General features: G+C 38.0%; 1 protein-coding gene across 1 annotated transcript in view; it reads left to right on the forward strand.

Moving 5' to 3' along the window:
- chd6 (chromodomain helicase DNA binding protein 6) overlaps positions 1-13,164 on the forward strand; it is a 189,323-nt gene that overhangs the window by 143,652 nt on the left and 32,507 nt on the right. The window contains exons 26-30 of the mRNA XM_030135292.1: positions 1,200-1,318; positions 2,307-2,466; positions 4,331-4,420; positions 4,609-4,712; positions 9,079-9,208. Coding sequence (XP_029991152.1) covers positions 1,200-1,318; positions 2,307-2,466; positions 4,331-4,420; positions 4,609-4,712; positions 9,079-9,208 — 603 coding nt within the window. The remainder of the gene's footprint in view (positions 1-1,199; positions 1,319-2,306; positions 2,467-4,330; positions 4,421-4,608; positions 4,713-9,078; positions 9,209-13,164) is intronic.

Below are 13,164 nucleotides of genomic sequence, written 5' to 3' on the forward strand. Positions count from 1 at the left end.
GAGAGAAGTCCAGTGTAAGTGGAATGCGTCACTGGTGTTAAAACTTGAAGGCACTTCTGCATTGGCTTCATTCAGTTGTTGTAAACAGACTCATGTCAGGTTTATGCAAGTCAACTGACAGCATTGCTAGTAATTCAGTTTAGAGGTAGACCGATATGTCGACTGGCCGATATATTGATTTTTTCAATATTGGCCATCGGCCGTAGTTTTTTAGTTTTTTTACAACTGATATTTGATCAGTTTTAAAAATATCATAAGATATTTGATCAGGCACCTGTGTGGGCAGCACTTGAAATTCAATAAATGTGAAAAGAGCACCTTGTGTACACGTATTCATAATTTCATTTATAATGCTGCATAAAAATTTTAATTATTTGAGTGTTTCAATTGTATTTTACAGTCAGTGTGCTTTTAAAAAAAAAAAAAAAATTGGCCTCAAAAATCGGCTGTAGATATCGTCCATTAGCTGACCAAATTTTTGAAAATCGGCCTTAGAAAAACCCATATTGGTCGACCTCTAATTCAGTTTGTCTGGAGTGGTTTTACAACATTACACAATATAGAATGAGTAGCAATATCATCCACTGTCCTATCTTGATACTATGTTGAATGTTTTATTTGCTTATTGGAGAAAGTACCAGCTCTGCTAAACAATAATACTGCTCTGTTAATATATGAAGTAATGTATTTATCAGTACTAGAGATGTAGCTGTAGTAAATAACTTAGAATCACTGTCCTCATTTATATTTTAAATTGCCACATGTTAATTCCAGCTACAAAGCTGTGCTAGAGTACACAGTCATTATCATTGGAACAATAGACCATCTTGTCTTGTTGCATAGGTCTGAATTTACAAGGTTTCAGAGCATCTGGACTGTGCAAGCAGCTAGAAGTTGCATTTCACATTAATATGAATCTTAAGTCTGAACTGAGCTTTTAATGAGGAAGCCACTACTGCAAAGCATTAACTTAGGAAAAACAGAAGCAGCAAGTATGGTGACACAGACATGTGCTTTAAGAGGAACACTCTCTTGTCAACGGTGTTGAAATGAATGAACTGAGTGCTGTTTGTTGTTTTGAGTTTGATCTAAAGCTGAGGTTGATTGCATTTAATCACGTGGATGTCTGACCTCACATGTATTGTTGAATGAAAAGTATGAAAAATCCTCAAAGTTGTTCTCATTTCATCATTGTGCAGGGCTCTGCTGGTTTACTGCCTCAGACACTACAAAGGTGACGACAAGATTAAAAGCTTCATTTGGGACCTGATCTCACCCAGCAAGGAAGGCCAGGACCAGGCTCTGCTCAACCACTCCGGTTAGCATCTCACCACAAACTCATATTTAATGTTAGCAGTTCACGTCAAATTACCCCACTTTTTTTTTTTTTAGAATTGTATTTTTTCATTTGGGAGAATACTTTACAACTGAGTAAAACAAACAAAAAAATGACTAAGCGCATTTGTATATCATGTCTGAAAAATCAACAATGGTAAAACATGAAATTTAACATAAACACATTATATATAAGGTCTCTGTCGACCCCTTTTTTTTGTATTTTGTTAAATAACATACGTAAGGACGAAAAGATGTCACATTTTCCCCCTTATTTTCACTATTCTTATTTCAAAATCCACACAAGTTTCAGCTCCATTACATTCAACCAGTACAAATATAACTCGTCATTTCCAGTTAAGTTAAATCTGGCCTCAGTGGGGTGATATATACAATCTATTTTGACCACATTTCCATAAATTTATCCTGCTTTACTTTTAATGAAAAGGACAGTTTCTTCATTACATAGATTTCATAGATTGCTTTTAACCATCTTCAAGTTGTGGTGCATCTGGTTGTCGTCACTTCCTTGTCAGAGCTTTTTTCCCTCCAATAAGTAGTACTCGCATTAAATATTTGTCTCCTTTAGTTTGAATGTTCTGTGGCATGGCCCCCATATACAATGTCAAAGCATCAAATGGGATTGTGGTCTTAAATATAGGTTCCAAACAATTGTGAGTGTTCTTCCAGAATGACTTGAGTTTTGGACATTCCCAAAATAGATGGTAGTGATTAGCTACTGCTGATCCACATAACCTCCAACAGTTAATTCCCACCCCTTGATGCTTTTTCTGAGCAGGAGTAATTAAAAAAAACTTAAATTATTTTTCCACCCAAATTCCCTCCAAGTGTGAAGTTACCCCACATTTTTGTCTCCATTTCCTACCTTTATTATAGTGAATAATCAACAGGTAAATTCACTAGAATTAGGAGATAGGGTAACATTTGTCCTGTCCATTTCTGACTTGCAGGTTTATCAGCTCCAGTTCCCCGAGGCAGAAAGGGGAAGAAACTGAAGAATCAGCTCAATGTACCTGAGGTTAAAAACGCAGACTGGCTGGTCCACTGTAACCCCGAAGTAGTCCTGCAGGATGAGAGCTACAAGAAACACCTCAAACAACACTGCAATAAGTAAGTCAACTCCTCACTTTTCCACAGTGTTTTTCAGCCTTGGGGTCGGGACTCCACGTGGGGTCGCCTGGAATTCAAATGGGGTCGCCTGAAGTTTCTAGTAGTTGATAAAAAAATAAAGACAAAAACAACTTACTAATAAAAAATATATGGTAAGTTGAGAGAGACAATCCCAATACATAAAAGACACGACAAACTCTGAAGCTGAAACTGAAGCACTGTGGTACACTCTATCTATCAAATGTTCATTGTGGTCAGTTTCAGATGCTGCAGCTCTTTCATAATTCATAGTTTGAGTTATTGTTTGTTCAGTATTAATTGTCAGCCTTGTAAATACTAGCTGGACTGACTGTACATATCCTGACCAAGGAAAATAAAATTCTCACTTTGTGCAGTAATCTACACCTGGCTTTTCTGCCTCCGTCCATAATAATATACATTATATAGACTAAATGTCCTCTAAAATTTATTTGCAACATAGTATAGCAAACTATTACGCTATCAAAAACAAATTAATTTTAGCAAAAAAAAAAGTTGGGAACCACTGCTTTACCAGGACTAAACTACATAATGTAGCTCTTGAACCTTGAGGATGTTCAGAGTACATGTTGACTATAACAGTATTATCAGTTGATAAGATGAAGTAAAGCTGTTTTTTGAGTTGTGTTTTAGCCACTAGTGTAGTGCATTAATTATAAGGCTTGAGAACACAACCACTGTAATCAATCCCACAGGTCAGTTAATGTGATTCAACAATTACTGGTATTTGGTGTAATGTATAGCTGTTTCTACCGCAGAGGTGCCTCAGAACAGGTAGAGTATATTAAAAGCGGTAGAGTATATTAAAAGCTTTGGCAAAATAACAAATCAGCTCAGTTAACAGTATTGACATATTTGTTGTTGTCCCATGAGGATGTCAATTTTATACTGAAGCACATTTGGAGCAGTTTAGTTTCGATGTGAAGTGTTTATTCCTTCATAGCAATTTGCACATCCAGATAAGAGCAGCAGATTTGAATATGTTTTGTTCTCAGAAAGCCAGTTGATAGAAGTAGTCGTAATTACAGTGGTGCCAAGGATAAGCATCCAAAACAAAAAACATGAGACATTTAAACTATGATGATTACCAAAATGACAGACTTTTGATATGGTCAAGATTAACCCATAAAGACCCAAACGTCCACCGTTGTCCAAAATAATTTACCGATCTAAAATGTTAAATAAGTGTTGATCCACTAATCCTATCAATACATGTAAATAATTGGTGTAAAATACAGTTTGTCATCTTTTCATGGTCTTCAGATATGACCCATTTGGACGTTCAGGGGCTCCATAGTGAACGTGGAAACACCGTCATCTTCCACAACATTGATTCACCAGTAAAACCCATGGAGTTGGCTCAATGACAGTGGATGGACACCCTGGGTTTATGTTCAGTTAATGAGAGATTTTGATGAAAAAGTCACTTCATCTTCAGTTTTCTCTATTTCTGATATAATAACCTTTGAATTCACTGAGATTTTATGAACATCTACATGACCAGTAAATTAAATATCAAAAAATAACAGGCTTTTACTGAAGAAATGCAAAATAAACAGGATAATATTATAATAAACGGCAATAAATCACTTAAGAAAGGGTAAATATAGAGGAAAATTTGCGAACTGCAACAAAAGTCGCACTGGGTCTTTATTGGTTAATCCCATCATCATATAAAACTTTGACGTTGCTTAATTAGACACAACCAAAGAAGCCCAATCCAAGCTGTTCTGTGTAAAAAGGTTCCATAAATGAAGCTAATTAAAAGAATGATTTCTAGTTTTGATCAGTGCAACAAAAGTGAGCAAAACCTTTATCTCTACAGGGTGCTACTGAGGGTGCGGATGTTGTACTACCTGAAGGTGGAGGTCCTGGGTGAGGCTGCCAATCAGGCTCTAGAGGGGATACCTGCCAGGTACGACACAGCTCGTGTTCTGAAACAAATAACTACAAGACTGGTTTGATGGTTTACTGTTGAGATGAATTTCAGCTCCTCTTTCATTGACAGTAAGCAGAAAGTCTGGGTATGAGGCTGAAATGGTTTGACTGACTGTGTATGTCAATTTGACAGTGACAGCACTGACTGGCTGTTTGTGTTGACAGTAAACTGGAGGTGCAGCTGCCAGACATCGACTACATCGAGATCCCAGCATCATGGTGGGACGCAGACGCCGACAAGTCTCTGCTCATAGGAGTTCACAAACACGGTGAGGACCAGTGTCAGTTCATATTCTCATCAGTTCACAGCAACGACAGATCTGTTTGGGGACACTAACTTTTCATATGTTGAGTGATTGAGAGTACAAACATGGCAAACATTGAATCTGTTGTTTTTGTGTTTTGTGGTTTATTTTATGTATCAATCAATCAATCAATCAATCTTTATTTATTTAGCACTTTATACGACAAAAATGTAGCACAAAGTGTTTTACATAAAAAAATCAGTACACCCCCCTCCCACACACAATCACACCCACACCCCACCACCCATATCACCAGTGCTGATATGCATAAATAACAGCACAGAAAAAGACTGCGCACAGGAGGACCAGAAAACAAAAGAGGAGGCGCTATTACAGGGAGCCATCCACACCAGGGGGCAGCCACCACCCCCAGCAACCCGGTGCCGCCAACCTAGAGCCACATCCAGACCGGTGAGGAAGGGCCAAACTGCCACTGCATCTTGGTGGCAGGGACCCCTACCAGGGAGGAGCAGACCCCAAGAAACTGACACAGCCACCCCCGGGTGCAGAGAGCCCCCCGCTGAGGAAACACTCGAGAATACAAATTAAAAAACATTAAAAAAAACAGAAGCATTGGTTTAAAGTCAATTTAAAAACTAAAAGAAATGGGAAGTAAAAATATAAGATAAAAAAGGGGCATTAATAAAGCCAAATTATAAAAGTGGGTCTTGAATAGGGCTGAACGATATGGACAAAATTTCATATCTTGATATTCATGCCAGATATCTCGATATCGATACGATATGATATGACTACGGGTTCGGTGAAAACCAAGCATTTCTCAGAAAAATACAAACATCATAATACAAAAGAATGTGGAAAGTGCAGTTTTATTTATAAGAACTCACTGCCAGTCATCAACATTAACATAAAGTACGAATAAATGAAATTTGTTGTGACTTCCAGAGCTGTACATGCAGGGTGAGCGCGGGGGAAATGTAAATCGTTTATATCGTTGCTTTTCGATATTAATACCTTGAATGTTCATATCTAGATATCGATGTGATAACGATATATCTTTCAGCCCTAGTCTTGAGCCTGGTTTTAAAAATGTCTACATTGTCTGCGGCCCTCAGGTTCCCCAGCAGGCTGTTCCATAGGTGAGGGACATAATGCTGAAAAGCTGCCTCACTGTGAGTTTTTGTGTTTATTCTTGGAACAATTGAAAGGCCAGTGTCAGAGGACCTCAGGGTCCACAAGGGTTCATAAGGTAAAAGCAAGTCATAAAACAAGAGATAAGAAGGTGCAAGACCATTAAGACATTTAAAAACCATTAAAAAGATCTTAAAATCAATCCTAAAAAACACGGGGAGCCAATGCAGTGATTTTAAAACCGGTGTAATGTGAGCCCGCCTTCTGGTCTTCGTCAGCACACAAGTGGCTGAGTTCTGGAGAAGCTGGAGTTGTGAAATTCTATCTTTAGGAAGACCAGAAAGCAGGGCATTACAGTAGTCAATTTGACTGGAAATAAAAGCATGCATCAACATCTCCGTGTTGGCTCGAGAGAGAACTGGACAGACTCTAGCCATATTCTTGAGATGATAAAAACCTGTTTTTACAATGGATCTAATATGAGAAATAATAGTGACCAAAGTAAAAAAAAGTAGTTCATAAACCAGTTCTAATACTATGACTATATACTTACATGCTTGGCAGATTTACTGTTACCTGATTCTTCATTAATGAAATTGTTTCGACAGGCTAACATTCAATAAAGCTGTGAATGCTAACTGGAGCTTTCCATGAAACTGGGTTTATTTTGGTACCTGGCACTTTGCCAACTTTGTAGACCCAATAATAAAAGAGAAATTTAGACATATTTCCCTCCAGGATGTACCTAATGATGACCTCAGATAGATGCAAAAAAAAATATGCTCTTGCTCTGAGCCATCCCAAAATTAATGAAAAAAATTAGGACCAAATTTGGGACAGGAAAAGCTACCTAGGTGTCAGTGCATTGTGTTAAATTTGAGGATCCTAGTGGTTTTTCTAACCCAGACTTGCAGGTTTTTCATGAATCTCAGTCTCATTTCAGGTTTTATGTGTAACCCATCGTGTCCACTCATGTTACATGTGGAACCTGCCCATTTAAACACATAAATCGCGAATGATTTTGCAACAGCAGTAATTTTTGTGAAACACTGCCTTGCATATTTACTCTGATTTCCAAAATGTACCTGAGAGAGAAAAAAAATATACAAAAAAATAATAGCGTGTAATTTTCATGTCCTTTTTACCATGATTTTTGTATGCGTGCGTCAAATAAAAATGTGTTCTATCTGAAAAATAGTTTCCCTTTTATCTCAGTAAATATTTGTTTTTAAAATAGACCCAAAGTGCTTCCAAACTTGCTTCATAACAGTCTACATCTTGTTTGAATTTTTAGCCCCTCTGTCCTGCTTTTAGATACCAGTTTCATAGAAGCACCCAACTTCAAATAAAGAATGTGCTCAAAGCATGTGATATCCTACACTATTATTAAAATGCACTTATAGCTTTTTTATTCAACAGCCAGTTTATTTATAATTGTAGATCTTATCAAAGTATGTTGCTGGCAATATGGTCATAGAGTTTATTTTCTGTCATGTGTTTGTACAGGCCATAATACGGAACGGGGTGGCAAAGCCATTTGAGGATAGCGTCTGTGTTTAACAGTAAATATAGACTGTCATAGTGATATTTGTCGTGTTGCAGTCCCACAATGAGCTAATAATATTGGGACACAGGCTCCTTTTTTATTTTAAATCAAATATGGAGCTTGTTTCTACTCGGCACTCACATTGTTCAAGTTTTTCAAATATACATAGGAAATAGAACGACTTGGTGAAACGTGTGTCTTAATAGAGATACAGTAACACAGAATCATGTCAGTCAAATTAGATTTAGCTATTTAACCACTGAATCTTCATTCCTGTTTATTTATTTTGTGGCATGAATTTCAGTGATGTTTTGACCACACGTAATGCCACACAGTCAAGGGAACATATTTTTGATTATCTTAAAATGTGTCTTTTATCCGATTTGTTGATGTGAGTAGAAACGGGTTAAGACACTGACTGAAAGTTTTTTTTTTTTTTTTTCATTGTCTGACCAATCAGATTACACGTTACCAGCCGCACAGAATCATTTCATAGTCACAACCTTCAGCGGATCAGATAGTATTCAAGTGGATGAGTGAGTAAGGGGGAGGGTGAAAACATCATGAGGACAGAAGACTAGGGGAGAGTGACAGTGAGGAGACAGAATGGACAGCTCCATTCTCTTAGGGACCTTAAGAGGTCAATTCAGGACATGGACAGAGAGCATAGACAGTCTGGACAGGAAACTCTGATCCTCTGAAGGGCTTTCTCACCTAATGGACCACTGACTCTACCTGCTAGGTATTTACCTCCCCACATTTTGTTGCTACTCCCACTGTGTAGTAAAGCCATCAGGACTGAGGACAGAGAAAACCTGAGACCTTCCAGGATTATCAGGAGGCTTCGGTCTCACTCGTACTCTGAGTCCAGTCAGATCTTCAGACAGGATGAGTGTTGAACCCAGCTGCGTAACAGCCAACAGAGGGAGCTGCTGCACTCTTTACACTGCAGCCATGGATTTGTGCAGGAATGACACTCCTGCAGCTATCAGCTCATCCTCTGAACCTTCTGCTCCTCTTCCTCCCTCAGAGCTCTGATCCTAGTCTCTTCTTCTTCTTGGAGAAACTGGTGGAGTTTCTGGAGCTGCTCCTTAGTCTGCCTCACTGTCTGTTGGGTGTGGATCTTCATGTGTTTTACTGTTTGATTCACCTTAAGTTTCACCTTGTCCCTTTAGGGTTTCAGCATTTCCTGGAGTTCCTCCTTTTGCTGGAGGGTCTGAATCTGTGGGTGTGGTGTTTTTCTGTGTCACAGTAAACTAGCTGTTGATGGTCCAAACAGGAGAGTTTGGGTTTGTCAGCGTGCAGAGACTCTGACGCTTCCTTATCTCTATGCAGTGAGAATGACTCACAGCTGTTCTCTAAGACCAGGTTTCAAGTTGAATGATCTCTTGAAGATTTACTTGTACAAACTTGACACTCCTTCAGTGGTTTGCCATCCTGCCAGCTTTGCAGACAGACTTTACAGAAGCTGTGGCTGCAGGGCAGAACAACAGGGTCCTTAGAGATGTTATAACAGACCGAACAGTGCAAATACTCCTCTGATCTAGAAGCCCTTTAGTCCACTTGAGTCAGGGTTCCTCACTCACTCATCTTTACCCCATACTGATGTTCATGTGCCACAGATAGTTAGTGTGTGTATGTGGCTTTACTGTGTGTGTGGCTGTATTTACTGGGGCTTGTGCTCTTCAACAGGTTATGAGCGCTACAATGCCATGCGGGCCGATCCAGACCTGTGTTTCCTGGAGAGAGTGGGGATGCCTGATGTCACTGCACTGACCGCTGAACAAGGAGGAGGGGAGGGGGCTTCGGACGTCACAGATAGGTGGGTACTTTTATGTACATGCACACTTACAGTGGTGGCCAAAATTATTAGAATACTTATTACATATTTAAGAGAGTTTTTTTTTTTTTTTTTTTTTTTTTTAAAGATTGGCCTTTAAAATACCTATATGCCACACAATCATGTTCCTTCACAGAAGAAGCCAAATGACTTGTGTGATCATTGTCAAGTGTTAAATTGTTGGTGAGTCTTAGGATAAAGCTGTGTGATTCTTTAGGGCCTGTCCTGTGCATTTCATCCATATTAAAATTAATAGCAGATAAAAACAATAGGATTCACTTCATCCGGTATTTGTTGTGCACAGAGCAACCATCTACACGTTTCATGAACATTATGAAATGAAATCATGTTTTGGAGGCAAAAAAGACCAATATTTTCAGATCTGTCAGGTGTTCTAATCATTTTGGCTACCACTGTACAGTAACACTTAAAGACTGATACAAGAAGCAGTGCTTTGCCTGTGCATAACTGTAGAGATGTAAATTTCAAATAGATTCACACCAACTTGTATAAATCCTCTGGGAAGTCCGCTGTCATCTGTTCCTCTGAGTTAAAAGTTAAAACATGAGTTAACTGAGTTAAAAGTGCAAAACATATTAGTTAATGTTAAATAAGCTGTGCACTTTCCTCAAAGTCTTGTGGTTTGGTGTTGCTGTTCCGTCTGTTGTCTTTCAGTTTATTATTGTTATCATGTCCTCTCTCACATAATGCAGGGGTGGATTCTAACTACCAGCACATTCACCACTGTTGTGATTTGATGTCAGTTCCACAAACACCCACTCAATGCACCTAGCAATGACTTAATCGCATGAAAATAGAGTAAAAGTAGTGCTGGAGTAGAGCTTTATCAAGCCCCACTACTTCCTCAATGTCTGGCTCCTTTATTTCCTGCCTTTCATTATTGGACACACTGATTAATCCAGGTGTGTTAGCTACTTCTTATTGTGACTGCTGTGGTCAGTGGGGCTGTGCATAGAGCCCATTTATTTATTAATAAAAATTGAAAGGGCACTTTTTTCAATGAGGCAAAAAGGGCAGGGACTCAGGCCCCCTTTGGGCCTTATGTGTGCATGTGCCTGTTTTATACGACTGTATACAAATGGTCAAGGAATAAGTTTGGGTTCTGTTGTTCAGTACAGTAAGTGTCATTTTATTCAGTACAGTTATCAAATTTGTTCCTACTTTGAAATTCAGTTTTTACTGACAAGTAAAATAAAAAATATAATTTTGCGAGGAAAAAAAAGCCTGGCATTCATATACCGTACCCCATATATCGATATGGTGTCTTGCTTTTTGATTGACTGTAGTCTCCAAATTCTGCACACTGCAGGGCACACACTTTTCTAAAGTGCGGCTTTTATCCAGTGGCTGTCAGAAAAGCTGTCATCACAGGGTAGTGTAGATGTCAATCAAACTGCACACACGTGGGTCAAAAGCAGGTTAATGTGTCACTGCCTTCACTGTAGCCAACGGGAGATGGCAAGTCACCACAAAGTCCCAAGGGCTCTGCACATGAGATATCACTGGAATATGATGAAAAGTTCCACAGAAAAGAGGAACTGCAGATGCAACAAAGACTAGGCAATGACCATTAACTGTAGTGATTTCACATTAAAGAACATACATTTGACAAGAAGACATCTCACAAGAAACATATATTTTAGACAGAGGTATGCCTTAGATGCTTTCCTGCTGTTTTTGTATTTAGTTTAGATATAGTCAAGAAACAAGCCCCCTAAAAACCCTCCTCTGTATATTCACCCACAGTAGAACAAAGAAGACCCATGCTTCAGTTTCATCTTTTTGGTTTTTTTCTTTGAAACTGATGGTTCATATATTTTATAGGTTCTTAAATCAGGGTTCCTTCCGGGTCTTAAAAAGTCTTAAAAATCTTGAATCTACAAATATGCATTTAATACCTTAAAAAAATCTTTAAAAGGTATTCAACTTGATATAGTTATATTGCCATAAACTTGTTCGCTGTATTGTGTTTAAATGTGTCTGTTAAATATCCAAACCGCAAAGAAAGTAATGTTAGTTGACTCAGTTCCAACCGTTCCAACCCGACAATATATATTAAAATTAGGAATCAGTTATCACTAACTTCAAAGCCCCCAGTGAGGAATGACTCGAAACGGTGGGAATCAAAGCGCTGGAATAAATAAATGCATTTTGCTAAATTCTAGGAGTCACAAATTTCTGCTGGTATAGCTGTGAAATGGGCGTTAAATTCTGCCTAAAGGAGTATTAAAAAGGTCTTAAATTGAACTTGTAGAAATGTGTAGGAACCTTGATAAATATTTTACTGCTAAGGTGGTTTATTTAGTTTATTTATACTTGACTCCTTCCCACAACAAAAAAAAATTGTGAAAACTTTGGTTAGCATGTGCATTGTTTGCTTTCACACAATGCTCACATGTAGTGATAATCAAAAATCACTTTTTCATAAAGTATGAAAAGGTAAGACTGCTTATCAGTATTGTTAACATGTCTCACTTTTTCCACATCATATCTGGAGAAACATGCAAACGTCTTGCCCAGATTCATTTAATGCCTTAGATGGTCCAAATCAGATAAAATACATTTGACTAATGCTCTCAGATACTAAAAATTTTTAAACAGATTAACCACAGGGTTGCTGTGGATTAATTTTGATTAATCATGATTGAATATTATTCATTTTTAATCTATATTAATCGCTTTTCATTTTGCATGAGCAAACAGACTCAAGACAGAAGGGAATATATATGCACTGAACGTGTTTATTAAACACCTTCAACAGTTTCAACAAAACTACTTGAAACAAAACAACTTGACACAACTGTTCCGTCTTGGTTTTTTGTCCTCATATTTCCATCCAGAGGGTCAACGTGCTGTTTAGTGTCTTCCATCTTTATGGGTTGGTTCTGCTGCCTGTCACTACCGGATCAACTGTCCATTTGTTCATGCGCAACAGTAACTCTACTTGGACAAACTGACCCAAATGTGTTGACAGACAAGTTCAGAGGCATTCTGCGTTGCAGATGGGTTAATTACATTAAAATTTTTAATCAGATTAATCATGCTGATGGATTAATCTGCATTAATATGTTCATTTTGACAGCCCTACATTTGACATAATCATTTTACATCTGAAAGAGTTGTAACAGTACAGGGAGACAGGACATGTAACAATGAAAAGAATTTCCATCAACTATTAACAATGTGAATTTTCAATAAGTGTGAATGAAATTGGAAAAGAAAAACACTGAAGAGTTGTTGATCACAGCCTGTGTGTATGTACACTGGTTGCTGTTTTGTTGTGTAGCCTTTAATTCTTTTTATTCACTGTAGTAACATTCACAGTGAGCGCCAGCACTGGTGTGAAAAACACAACCTGTCGTCTCACATGCCATTTCTGTTTTTGTTGACGCTGCCACCTCTCTGCCTACACATGTCCTTAAGATGTGAGTGAGAAGATTAAAAATATGCAAATAAATGAGTAAGATTTTTTTTTTGTTTTTTTTTATTCTATGGAAATAATGGAAACACTGCAGCATCACTGAGCCCGTTTACATCCACACCAATACCCTGATCATTATCTGATCTCTGGAGTTATCAGATGACTCAAGTGATCATGTAAACAGGATAATCTGATCTGTTTTATCAAATGACAGTACTAATCTGATTATGAGAAATCAGATTAACACACCCGAATTTCATCCCAATACTCTGATGTCTACCTTCATGTATACAGGTTAATCTGATTTATTTCATTCTTTCACATCTGCACATGTGTAAAAACAATTAAAATCATAGAAAATAGAGATTATGTAGTCAAATGTGGGTGGAAGACAATAACAGGAAGTTTGATTCTGTCATCACTATGTACATACGTACTCCAAAAGAAATTCAACAATGGACAGGAGCCTCTAAACCAGGGTTCTCAATTATCCCAT

Source organism: Sphaeramia orbicularis, chromosome 5 (genome assembly GCF_902148855.1).
Source record: "Sphaeramia orbicularis chromosome 5, fSphaOr1.1, whole genome shotgun sequence".
In the NCBI taxonomy this organism is placed as follows: domain Eukaryota; kingdom Metazoa; phylum Chordata; class Actinopteri; order Kurtiformes; family Apogonidae; genus Sphaeramia; species Sphaeramia orbicularis.